This window comes from Drosophila innubila, chromosome X (assembly GCF_004354385.1).
Source record: "Drosophila innubila isolate TH190305 chromosome X, UK_Dinn_1.0, whole genome shotgun sequence".
Taxonomy (NCBI): Eukaryota; Metazoa; Arthropoda; class Insecta; order Diptera; family Drosophilidae; genus Drosophila; species Drosophila innubila.
Window position 1 is genome coordinate 22,245,432 of NC_047626.1, and position 18,965 is coordinate 22,264,396.

Below are 18,965 nucleotides of genomic sequence, written 5' to 3' on the forward strand. Positions count from 1 at the left end.
AAAGGCGACTAGCGACAGACGTTCGAAGACCCGTCGACAGTCATGGGAATATTTAGCTTATGTGCATTCGATGGCATTCCATAAATTCATATCGTATATTATAGAATAAAGGACTTCTTCTGCCATATATTACCTTGTGCATGCGTGTGAGTGCGTTTTATTATTCACGCACATACAAACACACATATACAATTGATTAACGAGCTAACATCTTATGATCTTATCCTTACAGGAACGGCGTGTGAAGTCCCAACGAGGACGAAATCTTCAGAATGCAGACCAACGTACAAATTGATTCCAAAAATCTACGCAGCAATGATGACAATTTTCGTTCACGCAGTCATCACATAACCATTGAGGTGAGTGCCCCATTCACTGTCTGCCACTTGTGGCAGCCCATGATTGAATTGTAGTTGCCTCTCGTTTTGTTGTTGACATTGCTCAACTGCCCAGCTGCCCAAAAATCTATAACTACAACTGTAGGCAAATTAGTTCTTAACATATTGATTACAATACACTTCAAAGTTTGTGTTTTACCATCAAGATCAATGTTTATTATTGCCATTGTTATATTGTAGTTCTTGTTGTAGTTGCGGCTTTTGTTGCTGCTGAGCAGCTGGTAAGCTGGCAACCTTTTCAGACTTGTGGGCGGCAACGGGAGCCAAACACTGCGTATGAGTAATGTCTGGCCCGAGAGGTTAGATTGTTGGATTGCTTAATTAATTGGAAGGCTGTTCGGCAAGCAAACATGTTACAGCACACACGACGTATGATTAATTTAAGATTAACAAAACACTGACACACACACACACATTCAGGCAAAGCAGAGTGCACAAAGTGCTATAATAATGAAATATAATAATATATTTAACTCAGATTTAAATTACAAGTTGATACCAATTTATTAATTAGTATTTATTATCTTCTCAAATATTCTAACAATATTTTGGGTTAAAGAACTTTCGATTGAAAGTTGATTAAACTTTGATTAGTAGAAAATCTATAATGATTCTGAGCATTGCTTGGATTTTATGGAATTACAAAAACAAATATATATATTATAGTTTTGTATCAATGTTATATTAACTATATTTTAATAAACTAAGTAATTTTACTTTTCAAATTCATATATTGACTGCATAAATAAAGTGCAACTGATATTAGCAAATAAAATTTCACTTTAACCTACATTTATGATATATCATACATCATATTTGATGTATTTTAATATACTTATTTAGTATATTTTAGGGAGGTAGGAAACTAGGCAATAAAAATTTAATAAGCTTATAAAGATATTCTGAAAATAAAAATTTGAAATGTAGTAATTATAAAACTTGTAACATGACTTTTTCAATAATTGTGTAAGATTTTGTTGAATAAAAAATTTGTTGTAATGCAACAAATTAATTTTTGTTTGGGCTTAATTAGCAAACTGTGTGGCAGAATTATGAGAAATACATTTAAAATAAGTTATTATATATTTACTTTTATATTTACAAACCAAATAAATCAATTAAAATTCATTTAATGTACTATACAATATATCAATTGTTGTAGAAGACTAAAAAGCTCTTTTTTCGAGTACAACCAATAATGTTTGATGGGTTATCTTTGCAGAGTAAAATGCTTTCTGAGCTGTGCAGCGAGAGAGCTAAAAAAGCCGCTGTTCGCAGATAAATTTAAAGTATTTTACAGCTTTTAACTAAGAAGTATGTTGGTATTTTTAAGATGGGTAATTATTTGATAATGTCTATTTGGCTTTTAACTAAATTCGTGGAGTACTTTGTGAAGCATTAAGAAGAGAAATGTTGAGGAACGCAACAAGTGTTGAGAGTGCTTTTGCAGAGAGTTTAAACGCCGCTTTGCAGCTGCTGCACAGGCGCAGTAGGAAATTAAAGCTTTAAAGCTGCAATTGGAGCTTTTTTTGTAGGAAAGCTCGCACAGCATCAGTCAGCTGCGCTGCAAAACTTGAGGCGAAAATGTCAATTGAGAACCATCTGATTTTTGTTGTGTTCTCCGCTTTTTCTCAATGAATCTGTACCTCTGCCCTGCCCTTCATGCTCTCTCTCTCGCTCGCTCTCTCTCTCTCGCTCTCTCTCGCACTCTCTCTGTCTGTTGGCATGCAGTCGTTGGTCCAGGACGTGGGTGCGTTCGGTGTTCATCAGTTGGCAGCGTTGTCGTTGCCGTTGTCGTGGTCGTCAGTCGCTGGCAACATTTTGGCGCGTGTTGACATGCAACAGAATTTCGGTTAACGCGACGCGCGACGCTTTTTACCGTTAAACGCTTTAAGTTCTTTGCCGTTATTCGCTTGTTAAACGCTTCAATCTGATAGTAACAATCACAATAAAATTTTGCAACAGTTGAACACGTGCTTTCCTTTTTTTTTTTATACATTTCTTTTATTGTTATTGTTATCATTGTTATTGTTATCGTTGTTGGCGCTCATAAAAAGTATTGTTTATTGGCAGTTGAGCCACAACAAAAGAAAACCCCAAAAATGTAATTAACAGATACAAGCATATACTATATATATATATTTATATACATATTTTATTTTAAATGTCGGCAGTTTTTTAAGTATTTTCGTAAATGTTTGCGTCCATTTCCCATTGTTGTGCGTGTGTGCGTGTGTGTGAGTGTGCCGGCATTTTGTTTGGCGCGTAAAACGATTTCTCTTATCAGTGGCGAGTGTTGCAAGCTGCTTATCAGTTGTGCAGTCTACTAAATCATACAGCAGTTGAAAGTAAACATGTTGCTGTGTGTTGATATTTGTTATTACACACACACACACACACGCATCAGACAATATGATTGTCGCCTGTTGTGTCACGCATATAAACGTTACACATAAATATCTAAATGTCTGCGAGTGTGTGTGTGTGTGTGTGTGTGTGTGATTGTCACTTTATATTTACATTGTCTGCCAACAATGGCGCGACAATAGCGACCCGTTAAAGTCTGTGACCGGAAACGGAAATCCATGTAATGGCATTTTTAATGCGCTAAATTGCTAACTAAAATGCGTTTTTAATTTGACATTTGTCAGCACACAGACAGGCACACATACATGCACACTTTCTACACGTAAATGGTTTGAAAATGTGTTTGCATGAATGTGCGACATTTCTTGGCCAACCTGACTGCTAATTGCCACTTTCTTAAACAACACACACACACAGACACACTTTGATATTAATATTTGCAATGATAACAGCTGCCGTTGAGTTGTTATTGAAACTGCAAGTTATTGCATTTATCATACAAAATGCTTGCTTAATTAATTGAAAGTACAAAATGTCCAACACATTTTTGTTGCATACTTTCGTGCGCTCAAGACAATAACAGTTTTCATTGAAATTGGATATTGTTAAAGCAAATAAATTCTTAGTTTAACTTTGGGGATTTTGTAAAAATGAATTCAAAGTTTAAGCATATTAATTTCAAATAATAAATGATTTGTGACAAGACCTTTAACTTAAATTTTGTCTTTTTTTAGTAGATAAATAATTGTGGTTTTATAAATATATGTATAAAAGTATTTTAATTGAAGTATTAGACAATTTCTTTGAAGTTATAAAAAGTGACAGAAAAATTCAAGAAATATTTGAATTAAAAATTGTGCTTTATATTATAGAGCAAAGCGTTTTTGTTAAAGACCAATTAGTATAACAGTTTGTGGAGCATATTTTCATTTTAATAGCTTAAAAAAATGTTAAATAACAAATAACTTTGATTTTCACTTGAATGTTAAAGGATAAAGTAATTGAGGGCCTTGACTTTAACTACAAATACTGTCTCAACTGGATGTTAAGCATACGTACTTTCTTATGTTACTCATTTAAGTAGTTGATATGCTAGTTAACAACCAACTAGCTAGTTGTAGAGTGCTATAGTAAGTAAATGGCGGGGTCCAATTGCAAGAGAAATATGGTTGTCAAGGAGGCAGGCAACTGTGGCATGACATTGACCTTGAACTGCTAAGGTCAAGCATTTGCAGCTTGTTGCATACAACAATAGCAACAACGATAACAGCAACAGCAACTATTTATGTAGGAATTGAAAGTGGAGATGGGTTTGTATACGCAGCAAAACCAATGCCAATCAACAGAGTGGCCCAAAGGCAGTTGAAAAGCAAGCACTTCTCTCTGTATCTGTATCTGTACATCTGTACATTTGTATCTGTATATCTGTATAGCTGTATAGCTGTGAATCTGTGTCCATCTTGAATGCGAAAGAAAACCAACTGTCAATTTGCAGCAGCTTTGAATGCGGCCAAGTTGTTCACTTTACGCTGCCTCGGGTTGCACGATACTCGTTGTATTCGCATTCATGTTTGAATGCCATTCTATGCCCAGTCATGTCGGCCAGAATCTTAAGCACTGCATCTAGGACGGGACTTCAATTCAATTGCCTGTCATAGAAATAAGTTTACTTAATTGTATTGCTGTCATTTTGTGGCCAGTGATTTACCAATTCGTTAGAATTCGCCCCCAACTCGTTATCTTGTTCATTCAACTGAGATGCTTGCTTACTCAACCTGATATAGTCACCTGAATTACGAACCAAAACGTAAAGCAATCAATAACAAAAGATAAGATAATTATTGTGATTTTTTTTTGCGACCTTGATATTGATTAAGTTTTTTATTTTATTTTTTATTTTCTTTATATTTTCAAATATTTGGTCTTATTACCTTTTAAAATTATTTTTCACTTCTTAAGTGTTTTATTATTATTAATTTTAATTATTGTGATTTTTTTTTGCGACCTTGATATTGATTAAGTTTTTTTTTTATTTTTTATTTTCTTAATATTTTCAAATATTTGGTTTATTTTACGTTTTAAAATTATTTTTCACTTTTTAAGTGTTTTAATATTATTAATTTTACAAAAATGTTGATCAATTTTAAGTATATATATGTAATATATTATAATTTCAATAATGCAGATGTCATAAAATATATATACTTAAATAAAAAAATGTATTTTGAATTATTCTTTTAGAAATAGAATATTGTCCATCACATATGTTTTCATGTTAGATGTTAAATTAGATAAATGCATTATTTAATTATTCAATATTAGCGTGTTGAAATCAATTATGAAAGACAACTGTTATCCTTAATAAGTAAGCAGTATTCCCTTTTTTTTTCATATTCCATAAACTCTACGCTCTGACTATAATTTGGCTAATATTCGTATGGAAGCAATACATAGAGGGCTGTATGAATAGAGCCATCTGGATGCCATTGGCAACTTGATTGCCCCGTTTTCCGTTGTTTGTATCCGCCCATTCTCTGTCCATCCCCTATCCATGTCCATCACCCATCCGCCATGTTGCCCTGTTCAGCGCATTCAATTGAAGTTAAATTGAACATAAGCATTTAAGCAAATAGCGTGAGCACCGCAAAATACAAAGCAAAATCAAAAGAAATTGTTTTAAATGGTGCTCTGCCTGGGAGGGAGGGGGGGGTTGGGGGCAAATAGGGATTTCGTTGTTATGGCACTTTTGTTCGTCCAACTGTCCAGCGGGTCACTGACTGTCCCTATAGGTGTGTGTGTGTGAGTTCTTCTAGTATCAGACACTCAGCTTGATTATCATATTACATTTAGCTCTTTTATGAGTCTCGCTTTTGTTCATGGCTTAAGCTGTTTAAGACTTTGTTTTTATGACAAGCCAAGGCGTTTACTTGATTTGTTTACTCATGATTTGACTGACACACCCAAAGGCCTAGCACATACACACATATATATATAAATTGTATATATATTCACACATTGAAAGTTTACCTAAGGCTTAAGCTTGAATGCCCACAACCGCAAATCGAGTTAAAGTTGCAAATTTTTGTGTGTGAGATTGCCCAAGGTACACACACACACACACAAACACACACACCCACACCTACACACTCACGTGCATCAACATACACTTGAGCATAATAGTGTTTGCTTTGCTAAAAGTCTCTACACTGAAACAGATTTCTAAAATCACAAATGTTGTTATTTTAAAAAAAAAAACAACTTGAAGAGATAATTAAAATTACTAGAAATAAAAGTACAAAATTTCGTTAAAAAATTACATTGAGCACAACAGCTTGCTTTTTAATTTTGAGCAGTGTAGTCCCTTTTCAAGTGTCCCTGTTTGTTGTTGTTATTTTGACGCCTACAAATAAACGGTCAGCACGAGATGAGAACCGAAATTGACACACGTTTATGTGTGTGTGGTTGTATGTGGGTGTGTGAGTGTCAGTGTCAGTGTGAGTGTCAGTGTGTGTTTATGTAATTATGTAAGCCACTTATGGGAGCTGAACTTTTAATGCAGTTAAAACTTGTCACTACCTCTAAGTATAATCGTGTTGATTAAACTGCGACTGTGCAACAACAACAGCAGAAGGATAACAATGTCATACTTAATAACACGGCACACACCCACACACACATTTGTAGCGTGTCGTGGCCATATGTCAGAACAAGCCAACGCCCAACATCCACACACACCAACACACACACAGAAATTGTGGAAGCTCTCTTAAAACATTCCACAAGCAATAAAATATTTTGTACCATATTTTTTTTGGCTGCAAGTAGAAAAAGAAAAAAAAGCAGACAACTAACTTATGTTAACACTTTAATAAAACTTTTCGATTACTTTATTCACAAATTTCAATTAAACACACGCACACACACTCTCGACCAACTGGCCAGAATTTGGCGCGTTGCCAAAAATAGCGGAATTTAGAGCCTGAAAGACTGAAATTTAATATCACAAGTCTGGCCAAAGAATCTAAGATAAAGCCAAAATATCTATATAACTTGCTCTTGTTTCAGCACAAATTTAACTTGTAGGTTATTTAGCTGATAGACAAAACTTTCGCAGTGGACTTTAAAAGGTTCTGTTTAATATAAAACCGCCTTCATAAACTTGTTTGAAATGTATGCCAAAGTGGCTGAAAAAAACTTAAACTGTTACAACAGCTTTGGAAATAGCTTACTTGATTTCAATTGCTTGAAAATGTCTTGCACAAAATGTCGGAAATAGTTTTGTGGGCTGCTGATATAGTTTGCAATGTAAGGAAAAAAAATTGAATTACATATTTATTAATTATTTTCTTCAATATAAGCAACAAATTAAAGTTTTTCCAATTTAACAAGTTAAAGATAATTTAATTAAATAATTGGATCTATACAAATTTTTATTTTGGAATATTTTCTGGCATATTTATCTCAATTATTTTCATTATATTTAAATTTTTTATATTTATATAGGTACAAATTTGTAAAATAAAATTTTTTTATATATTCATCACATTTTTATTTGTAATAATAATTCAATTGAATATTTTACCATAAAAAAAAATTAGGTTTTTGTTCCGTAAAACTCCAATATTTATGTTTTTAATGTATGCATATAATTTCTCGTTTTAGTTCCCAGATCAATTGAAATTATTTTATTAGTTGATTAAGCAATTCTTTTGACTTTGTTATTTATGTATTATATAATTATGTTTTAGTGTAAAATATTTATGAAGATTTGTTATGTCATAATTCAAAATTATTATTAACATGATTAATTCTATGTAGCTCATAATTTGTATATATTTTTTATAAATATTTCTAATTTTTAATAGGTTTTTTTTCTTTTGTTAACAAATCAAAGCAATAATTTGAAATCCATTTCGACCATATTCCATGATTTATATTAATTGTTTGACATGCTGTTTTCCTTTGGTTTGCCTGTGGTGCAACCCTGCTGAGCTTGCCACGCACAGTTGCGGTAAAATGTTGTGGTCGTCTATGTTGTCCACGAGTGTTGAATAAATGGGTGTGAGCGAGTGTTGTTCATTGCTCATTGTTCATTGTTCATTGTTGTCTCGACTATTGGGACACAGTCTGGCTACCTTCGCTACAGACTGTTGTTAGTTGTTGTTGTTGTTGATTTAGTTGCCGTTGCTAAGCTTTTGTCATCAACTGCTTTTGCCGGCCTTGCCTTTTGGCAATGTAAACAATTTAATTTGCTTAGTTGGCGTTATATTCACCATCAATAAAATGTCGCCTACAAGACTTTAGTGGGCGTCATCAAAAAGGTCTTGACACGCTATGCAAACGCATAAATGTGTGTGTGTGTATGTGTGTGTGTGTGTAAGTGCTTCAAACAATGATTATCGATAACTGCGAATCCCATCTTGACCTTGCATTGTGCTGTGTTGTTGGTGTCTCTGCAATTGAGTGGCAAGCTCACTTGAAATACATAAATCTAAGCAATACACACACACACACACACACATATATTGTGTGTGTCCCACATTAAATGATTGTGAATAACGCCTTTGTGTTTTCTCCACTCGTGTTGCCTCTTTTCTTTGGCTCAGTGCCACACTTGTTGACCGAATTGTAATTGTTAATCTTCTGCATTGATTTTCTGCCCTTTATTTGATATTTAAGCCAGTCCGAATAATCGAATTAACGCTCCGCCATTGACTGATTGAATTGGCAGTCCGGCAACGCCGCTGAATTGACCTCACCTCTGGGCACGGCATTAACTACGGTCGCGGTTACATCTCTCACTTTAATTACAGGGATTGCCAGTCGATGCGCAACGTTGCGTATGATTAACACACAGTAACAGCAACAACAATATCAACAACAATAAACAAACATGTGTATTAGAGTGGCTCAATTTGTATGGAGTAAAAAAAAATGAAGTTCGTAATCTGCGATGAATTCTAAGAAGAGTTGCCCATGAAACCATATGTCTAAAATCAATATCGAGCTTCCACTTTTTTCGAGGAAGGTTTTCATGGGTTTTGTAAGGCAAAAAAAAAAGCACATATAGAGGCTGAATTATAATGAATTGAGAGATTTGAATCAGTTGCACTTTTGTCAAATTTCAATAAAAAGTCAATTTCGCATTAATTTTAAAATTCAATTGAAAAGAGACCATCAACTTATTCTTATCTCTTAATTCATCATAAATCGCCCTTTATTTGAGTTATTCATTTTTTTTAGTTTTAGAGGTAAATTACACCTAACAGACAATTACTAATATATGAAATAGTTATAACTTCTCTGTAAAAAGTTGTATTGATTTTAGACCCATGGTTTCTTGGGCAATTCTTCTTAGAATTCATCGCAGATTACGAATTTCATAACCGCTTTGTGCATTTTTTTTTTACTCCATACAAATTGACCCACTCTAATGTGTATACAGTACATATATGCATGTGTGTGTGTGTGTGTCCATTGGGATGAGTTTGTCATTAAGTTTACTGACACCAGAAGCCGACAACTTCATAAATAACTTACAAACTTACTCGCACTTCAGTGGCACAAAACTTTTAAATGATCGATTATAATAATTGGGTTACAGTTAAAGCAAACCATTTATTATTGCTGTGCAATGAATAAAAATTCTTTTTATTTTTTCCTCGATTTTAAAATATTATATCTGTTTTCTGAAGTTTTCAATTTATTAGTCTATCTAAGAAAACAAAGTTTACGAGCGTTCAATGATCATTGAACTGTTTTCATTAGCATATAATTAGATTATTTTATGTAAATCGTAAATAAGTTAAAATTATTGATTTTAAATCAGATCTTTATATGAAAACTTTACAATTACAATTATAATATTATTGTACAATTTAAAGTTGCATTTCAGATAATTTTTAATAGCAATTTAATAGCAATATTATAAATATCTCATAATTAAATGTATGCAATTTAACTAAACTGAATTTTTTTTTATCTCTATTCCATTCTGAAATTAAATTACATAGAAGTTTAAATACTAAACACATATGTACTATATATTTTATTTTATTTGTTACATTTTTTATAAATTAAATAAATCAGTAAATTTTTTGTTTTTCACACAGAAAGCTCATCGCGGTTTTAGAATTTTTGTCGCTAGTTTAAGCAGAGTATTTTGCAGTCGGTGCAATGCATTTGTTCTGTTAAGATGTCCATTTAAATTAACTGCTGAATCTTTGATGCCACTGGGAGATTCTTTTGTGTGTGCTTTTGGCTAGTTTGATTGAGTTAAGAATATTGGACAAGGACATTGTATGTAACTTTATTGTACAATATGTAATACCGACTTGTATTTGAATGGGAGAAGGCCTTTGATATATGCGCATTTTGGACATGACAAGCTTATCATGAATCATTTGGCCAAAGCATGAATAACAAGCAATTATGCGGGTCAATTCAAAAGGAGACTTTGAATCTCTAAGGAATGCAAATTGACAAATCGCCAGTGTTCTAGGTGTTTCAGTCTGTGTGTGTGTGCATGTGTGTGTGTGTGTGTGTGCAGACAGCTGTCAGTTGAGCAGCTGAAACTGATTTATGCATCGCATATCGCATTTTGGTCTTAGCCTCAGTTCTGACCTTAATTTTACCTTTATTTCTCCTCTCGCCAGCTAACTGTGATCAAAGTCAAAGTGAATGGTAAAGAACGAAGAAAACGGGAAAGCTTAAAGTGGAGTTTCATGTTACTAGGAGTTAACTTTTTGCCTGTTGTCTTAAGTTGTTTAATTATGTGTGCAGAGCTTCCACGTCTTCGGCAAAATGTGGCAGAAGTCACCTAATAATTCATGCTAAATGCACGTCCCGCTCTTTAAGCAATTTCATTTAATTTTCATTAGCAAAAGCCGCAAATTGGTAGCAACAGCCAGCACAAACTTTGCCCCAACATTTTTCATTAATATTAAAATATTCAAATTGTGAAAAAGCCGTCAGGCAGTCAGCCATCAGCTAAAAAGGGACGTTGACTGGATACAAGGGTCAGGGGGTCACCCCTTGCAAGCGAACAACAAAATTGCTTGTGTTTTCGTGTATACAAGCGGTTAGGGGCGTGGCATGGTACCTTCCCCTCACCACCCTTTTCACACACACACACACACGCGCAATGAATTTGAAATTCATAGATTTGTGTTGAACCATTTTTGTGGGCAACTAAATACAATTATTAGTATTTCGCAATGAACATTTCAATTAGGCCAAAGGCGAAATAAAAAATGAATACATTTATGTACGCATACTCATTTATTCGAGCCGAGTCGAAGGCCTAATTGAGCATCGTCTAAGTTGGTTAAGTCGGTCGGAGACTTAAGTCTCCAGCTTCATTTTCATTGTCAGCAAATTGGCCGAAGCTTTGGCGCTTGCTTTAGTGTCGATTTTAATTAAGCGCCGACGTCAACAGCATCCCATCACATAAACATCCCTTGCACCACCGCACCACCGCACCACTGTATTTGCGAGCCATCAAACCACTGCGAGTGCTACTGAGATTGGTAACATTGGATCGGGCCTTGAGTTGAAATCCTTGCGACCCTGGCCATAAATCAAATAAACGCCAACTAAGCCGAATCAGTGAAAAGAAATAACAAGTATAACAATTTCACACAGCACAATCTGTACTCTTTATTTTCAATATATTTTTAAAATATTTATTGTGATACTAACATGTTTTATAAGTACAATTTTGAAACTTTATTCCTGTTTAGTTTAATATATACACTGTGATTTATTTTAAATATTTTATTTTATTATCTAAGCTCATAGGTTTTTAAAAACTTTTCGTTTAAAATATAAATATAAACCAAAACTTATAATATATTTCTAGCTAAACTAAAAAACTTATCTGTTATAAAAACAATTCTTAAACATTTTTATAGTCATATATTTGTTTCATTTGTTTCTAAAAGTTGAGTTATAGATGATGAATTATTTATTTACCAAAAATTAGTTAAATGGAGCAGTAAAAATGTCCTTATGGTTTTCACATTTAAATAAATATTTGTTTTCTATTTCTGTAAAATTTAATACTCACACGGTCGGAAAAAATATTAGCTTAATTTTAATTATTGCGAAGTTTCTCTTATAATTTTAATTATTTTGATTACTTTCTATATGTTTTAAATAGTAAATTTTAATTGGTTTGGTTTTATTTAAATTTAAGCTTTAAATTAAATAAATTAAAAACAATTTGTGTTGTCAAAAAATGGTACAAAAAATTGACTTATAAAATAAAAACGAAAATTTAAAATTGCCAACTCAGAATAAACATTATATCAATATCTGTAAGGTAAAAATTGAAAAAGGTTGATTTTTATCTTAAATAAAGTATATTAAGTATCTATTATATCTTAGTTTTAAATTCCGCTTTAACGCTAGTACGGCGATATCTTATAGTCAGTGTTATCTAATTCACAAAATGCTTAATTAACTTAAAGAACTAAAGCTCACACTAATGCCAATAATTTGTCTAAAAATATTTAAGTAAACTTAATATTGTCTCTCTTCGATATTGTCTGATCTTGGCACTATCTTTTAAGCCATTTAATAGAAAATGCAGCAAATTTTATAAGTGAATCAATACACTCAGTTTGAATTGTTTTGTGATGGATCATGAAATGTGGTGTGAGTGCTGTGTGTGTGTGTGTGTGTGAGGCTTGTACGTTTTGTGGGTGATAAGACAGAGGAGATGAGAAAAAGAGAGATAGAGATGGGGACTGCTACGTTTGGCGGCATGTTTAGGTTTACGGTCAAAGCACATGATAAAAATTGACTCTATTGGCCGGACAGAGAACTTTTGCCACATACCCGTAAGTAAGTATATTGTGTATTGTATAGCCTCTACTATAGAATGGTAACTGTTTGTTGGGTAGTAAAAAGGTCTCGACTGTGTTTTGGCCTGTAATAAAAATGTCATTGCATTAGTGCGAGTGTCTGTATGTGAAAGTGTAATAAAAGTTTAGTATGTGTCACATACTTTATGCTATATCCTGCTGCTCAACTTCATCTTGTTGTTGTTGTTGTTGTCGTTGTTGTCGTTGACCCCACATGCATTAGCCTAGACCGGAAGTTGGCACTTTACAGCAATGCGCCTTTGGATCATTCTAAAAGGCTTTAGAGCAAGGCAATATTTTGCCATTTGCCATGCAGATTATGTTGTTGCTAGGTCCATTTATTCAGAGTCCGAATCAGAGTTGGCAGTTGTTATTTGTAAGTCTCACTGTACAGAGAAATAGCCAAACGCTGCTGGGACAATGATTATTCGTATTTGCCATGTCCTTGATCCGTCTGACCGTCTGACCGTCTAAACGTCTATTTAACTGTCCGTCTAAGCCGTCTGTTTGTTGATCTGTCCGTCTGCCTGTCAGCGACATTTGCCTTGATTGATTCGATTTGACTTAATTCACGCATATTAATCATACGCCCCGTGACATACCAAAAAAACCGAAGTCAAAGCAGACGCTCAAAATAAAGTTGAAGTAAAAACACAGCAAAATCAACTTACAGACATTTAAGGCATTTACTAAGCAAGCAAACAGCGTCCTTGGGCCTGTTGAAAAAGTAATTATGCATCAAGTATACGACGGGGTGACCGAGCAAGGATATGAATAACGCAACGGCTGCTGGGAGCTCTTTTTTGGAGTTGAAACTAAAATTGAAATTGGGACACGTAGAAGGCCTAATGAGTACTAAGTACTGAAATGGCCTAGCTTCTCACTGGGTTGACTTTGTTGCCGTTTGGCGTTATTTATTGATTACGTGTCATATCACTCATACGCTCCGTTATGCTGCGTTCTGCTTCGCTACGATTGAGATGTAACGCAAGTGAAACGTGCTATAACAGAGGCGTCGATAGAGACTAGGCAGTGGGGTATTAAAGGGGGTAAGGGATGGAGAGGTCAAATAGACTTGTCGAACTGAGAATATAACTTGTGCAAATAATTAAGTGCGCTTAAGTGATTTGCCCAATAGAGACAGCGAAACAGAGAGAGACAGCGAAAAAGAGAGAGACAGAGAGAGAGAGAGAGAGAGAGAGAGAGAGCGGGATATGGCATGCGAAAATATCAGAGAGACAGATGATGACGATGACGAAGCCAGCGGCATAAATGGGTCATCAATTTTGTCTTACAAATTATGTGACTGACTGTGACTGTGACTGTGAATGGGAATGTAACTCAGACCGATGAACCCCTCGAGGCAAAACGTTTGAAGTTCATCTGTCTTATCTCTCTTCCCCACCCTTCTCACTTTCTTTATTTGATCGTCGAGCTCACATAAATAACTGTCTGTCTAAAATGTAATTTAAAATGTATTCCATATAAATGTATACAGTTAAATAACATGGGAAAATGCATCATTCTCTTAATTTCCCAAAATTAGCTCTCTTTTATTGGTAATATATTAATGAGCTATATATGTTATGCCTTACAGTCTGTACTCAGATTGTATATCTTTAATATCCGTCAAATAAATAAAAAAAAAGGCAAAGAAAGTTTTTTGACAATCCAAAACATTTACACATTTTCTCTCTCAAGGAATATATATTTTTTATGGATTCATGATTTCGATTCTAATATTGTTATTCTTGGCTAGGCTTTTTAGAAGAGGTTGAAAATCATAATAATTTTTATTGAACTTATAATGATTAAAAAAAATAAAAAAAACAAATATGTGAATTTTTAATTTGTCAAAACACTTTCTTGACTGAGTGCATTTCTTTTTTTTTTTTTAAATGCGGCTTAACAGTTTTCAAACATTTTTTTAAATAAAATATTTAATATTAATTAAATATTGTGATAATACTAAATTATTATTATCATTACTGTTTTTTATGATGACCAAAATAATTGATATATGAAAATATATGCATATAAAGCACTCTTATTCTGCTTAAATTTTAAATAAAATTCAATTTATATATATATATATATTTATATTAATTATAATTTGTTGTTATTAGTTAGTTTTGCAACATTTTGTAAGCAGCTTTCTTTTCCCATTTAATAACTGAAACATTGTTAAAATAACTAAACTGTTAATTGACCTAAGGACAAAAGACTAAAAATGCTGAAACTAATTTAATATAATGCTTATTAATGGGAGGGGGGGAATTGAAAGAGAATAACGATTACATTGTGTGGTTTCCTGCGGCTGTGTGGTTTTTACGAGTATGTGCACAGGCAGCTGTCTTTGATCAAAATGTGAAATCTTTCGGTACTGTTGACTCAACAAATTTGTACGAGATGCTCAAACAATTACTGAAGAGAACTGAGAACTGCAAAGAGAAATGCGAATCGTGATTGAGATTGTGTGTCTTGAGTCTTGCCTTGAGCTTAAGTGAATGAATGTTTGGCAGCATTTGGTGAGTGTGAGTGTGAGTGTCAGTGTGAGTATGAGTGTAAAAGTGATTGTGGCTAGCTGTCGCTTTGTTTGACTGCCCCCAGGCTCATCAACAAATTGCAGCTGGGTTTTGTTGTAGCGCATAAATCCCAAATGGCCCGCAGCTGCAGGTAGCCAGCTTAACTGGCTAAAAGGACCAGGGCCAGGACCAGGACCAAGATAGAGACCCAGACTCGAAGTCTCAGCAAGGGCAATGGCAAGGTCAACATTTCCAGCTGGCAGCTGTTTTGTTCCGTTGCAAGGACTATATTGTTGTTGATGTTGCTTCTTTTCGAGAGAAGGTCGCTTGTAAGTTACCGTTATTGCTTGGATGTGGATAGTGGCTTGTGATGTGGTCAGGATGAGCAAAAACTGGATGCACGTTTTTTTGCCCCGCAAGGTCATTACGGCAATTAATGTTGCAGTGTCCACACACGTGTCTCCCAATCCTATTCCCTGAACACTTTCACCCCTCTCTCTCTCTCTCTCTCTCTCTCAAATATGTTATTTAAAATGCATTTTTCATACGCCAACCGAGCGCAAATAAATATGAATAACTCAAAAGTGCATTTTAATTAACTGTCCGCAATTGTCCCCAACTGTCTCTGTCTCCCTCTTGCATTCTCTATCTGTTCCACCTGACATCCATTTACTGTGTGCGCTCCCACATCACCAGTGCAGTCAATTAAATGGCCCAAATGCAGTCACAGTTACATTTACAGTTACAGCTCTGCCTAATGAAATGCAACTCAATTTGTAAACAAAAAAGGCTGCAACAGTGTCTGCTTATAGTAAGTGTGCACAACTCAATTAAACCGATGCAGCCCCATTAATATTCATTTATATTATTTCCATTTTTTTTATAAAAAAAACAGCAAAAAGAAAAATCAAATGCTCTCAATTTGTGTTCAGATTGAAACCAAAGAGATATCCTGTAAAATATAATATAATTATGATTACTAAATTAGAGATTGTTTACAACATATTTGTTAAATGTCGATTAAAAGTAGTCGACGGAACATTAACAAAAAAAATATATAACCATTTAAAAAAGAGACTTTAAAACAACAATTATTTATTTAAAATAAAAACTGAAGATAAAAAATATAAAATCAAAATACAATATAAACTTAAATTAAAAAAAAAAATAGTAAGCAGTTAAAAAGCTAAACTATTGTAAAAGTATTAAAAAAATTATTAAATATTTATTAACGACTTCACATGAAGTTTAAAAACCGTTACTTATTCATTTGTCGAAATTTTTCTATTCATATTTTCAGGGTATAAATAAATGAATCACACAACAAACTTTACTGTCTGTATTCTACCATGTGTTCAGTTTTTAATTATGAGTTAATTAAGTGTTTAATGTAATAACAATATTAAATATTCTGAGTATTCCATTGAAAGTTTTAGTTTAACAATCGAAATAAATACTTTTTATGAAAAGAGTAATAGTAAAGGTGATTATTTTCACACATTTCACTAAAATCTGTAATAATCATTTATTCAGGGCTATAAATTTTGTTGAGTTTGTTCAGTTAAGCGCATACTTTTCACAGGCAGTATTATAATATGCTCTGATGGCTTGGCAATAAATTTGGCGCCGTCAAAAATGTGTCAATAAAAGTTGTGTTAATTTGTAAAGCGTGCAAGGCCAGAACCAAAATACAACACAAGTAACAATATTAATCAGTGCAAGTCTCATTACACCCGGCAGTAGCGGGTGGTAGGTACAGTGGGGCATGTAGAACAAAAAGTGGAGAAGCATACGTAATTACGAGTATAGAGCTATGGACAAAGAATTTAATGATGTCGACAACTTTGGCACTTTAAGTGCTTCGGTTGATTTTGTTTTTGTTCTTGTTGTTGCTTATTGCAATTTAATTAAGAAAAACAAAGTAGAAATTTTACTGCTTGCAAAGCGACTTAATGTTAGGAAGGGGGCAGCAAAAAGAGACCGACGAGGGGTGAGGGGTGAGGGGTAAGGATGACCACTGCCTTTGTGGTGGCTCTTGGCTTTGTTTGTAGAGGGAGGAGGGTGGGGGACTTGTGGGAAGACTAAAGAAGCGTGCACGGCTTTTGTTCATGTATCAGTGTGTGTGTGTGTGTGTGTGTGAGTGCAAATACGAGTAAAAATTAGAAAACTGAATAAAATGAAAGCAAAACGAGAACGGAAATGATGTGCGGCCATTTTTGGAGACAAAAAGCCGACGGGCAACAAAGGCTAACAAAAGCGACATTAACAACAACAACAACAACAACAACAACAACTACAGAATGGGGAAGCAATCTCGTTACAGCTGCGGTTGCCCTGTCAAACAATTTGGTAGCTAATGGTTTCTTTTCTCCGCTTTGGTGGCCCCAACGGGACCTCCAAGTCCATGTCAATTATTTGCATTCCGGCTTGAATTTGATGTGGCAACGCTGTCACATGGCTGATGCGGTAAAATGTGAAGCAGGCAGTGGGGTTGCAGGGTGTGGGGTGAGGGGTGAGGGGTAGTTGACAGTTAAAAGTGATTCGATTGCATGCAAGACGGCACACGGCGTGCAATAGCAGGGTCAAGGCAAAGGGGGTCATGGCGTAGAGAAAAGGGAGCAAGGGTCAGGGGCAGGGCTACATAGGGTATGCCTGTGTGTGTGTGTGTGTGGGTGTGTGTGTGTGTCGTGGTACTTGCCTGGGCATCGAGGCGCTCATGCAGAATTCCCGTGCCGCGCTCGAGCTGAGCTCTGGCCATAACCATTTGGCTGCCATTTTAGCATGCTACAAAACTTTTTGCCCAGCAGCATGAATGGAACAAGCAGAAGTGGGAGAAGTATGAGAAGCAGAAGAATAATACATAAGAAACCAGTGTAAAGTTGAACGATTACAACGCAAAGGCCTCGACTATAGGAGACCCTGCTTGATCATCTGGAATCGTAATTAAGAGTTTAAAGTTCAAAGAAATCATAGTTGAAAAATTAAATTATCTTGGTAAATGGCAAAATCCCAGATGTACTACTTTTGGATGGGGTATATTAAAAACAGCATACTATTCTAATAAAAAAAAATATATATTAAAATTTTTTTTTTTTTTTTTAATTAATCCTTTTAAACTTATAATTATTCTTATTTTTACATTTTTATGATTAAATTTTTTATAATTTCAAAACATTTCAAAACTATTACAAATTTCAAGCAATATTCATTCATTTAAGATTATTAATAACTAATTTCGAAAATAATTTATGTTACTAACAAATTTCATTTTTTATAATGAGCAAAAAATAAATGCTTTTATTAGTTTTTAAATGGCTATGATACCAACCAAAAAAATATAGAAATATTTGTCACATCAGAATTATCTGTTATTTTATTATTTCAATTATTTTAGTATGCTCTTTTAAATATTTTTTTTTTAAGATATATAATAATAACATTTAATTATAATAATTTATAACATTTAATTTGATACCAACCAAAAAAATATATAAATATTTGTCATATTAGGATTATCTGTTATTTTATTATTCAATTATTTTACTATGCTAAGACATATAATAATAACATTTAATTATAATAATTTATAATAGCATTTAATTTGGTATATTCTCAACTTCTTCTTTACAAATTCATAAAACCTTTTGCATGTATCGCAATGCAGGGTATTAAACGATATGTACTATGGAGTTGCAACTGGAAAAGAAGGTCGCAACATGTGTAAAATGGAGGCAGAGCTTGAATTGCATAATTATGCAATGCGTTGGCGTTTTGCGGCCTCTGATTCTGATTTGCATATTTATGCTGAT

The 18,965-nt window shown here is 33.9% G+C and overlaps 1 protein-coding gene across 1 annotated transcript in view; it reads left to right on the forward strand.

Moving 5' to 3' along the window:
* The first annotated feature begins 272 nt into the window (after nucleotides 1-272).
* LOC117794335 (inactive dipeptidyl peptidase 10) overlaps nucleotides 273-18,965 on the forward strand; it is a 115,141-nt gene continuing 96,448 nt past the window's right edge. The window contains exon 1 of the mRNA XM_034634963.1: nucleotides 273-359. Coding sequence (XP_034490854.1) covers nucleotides 273-359 — 87 coding nt within the window. The remainder of the gene's footprint in view (nucleotides 360-18,965) is intronic.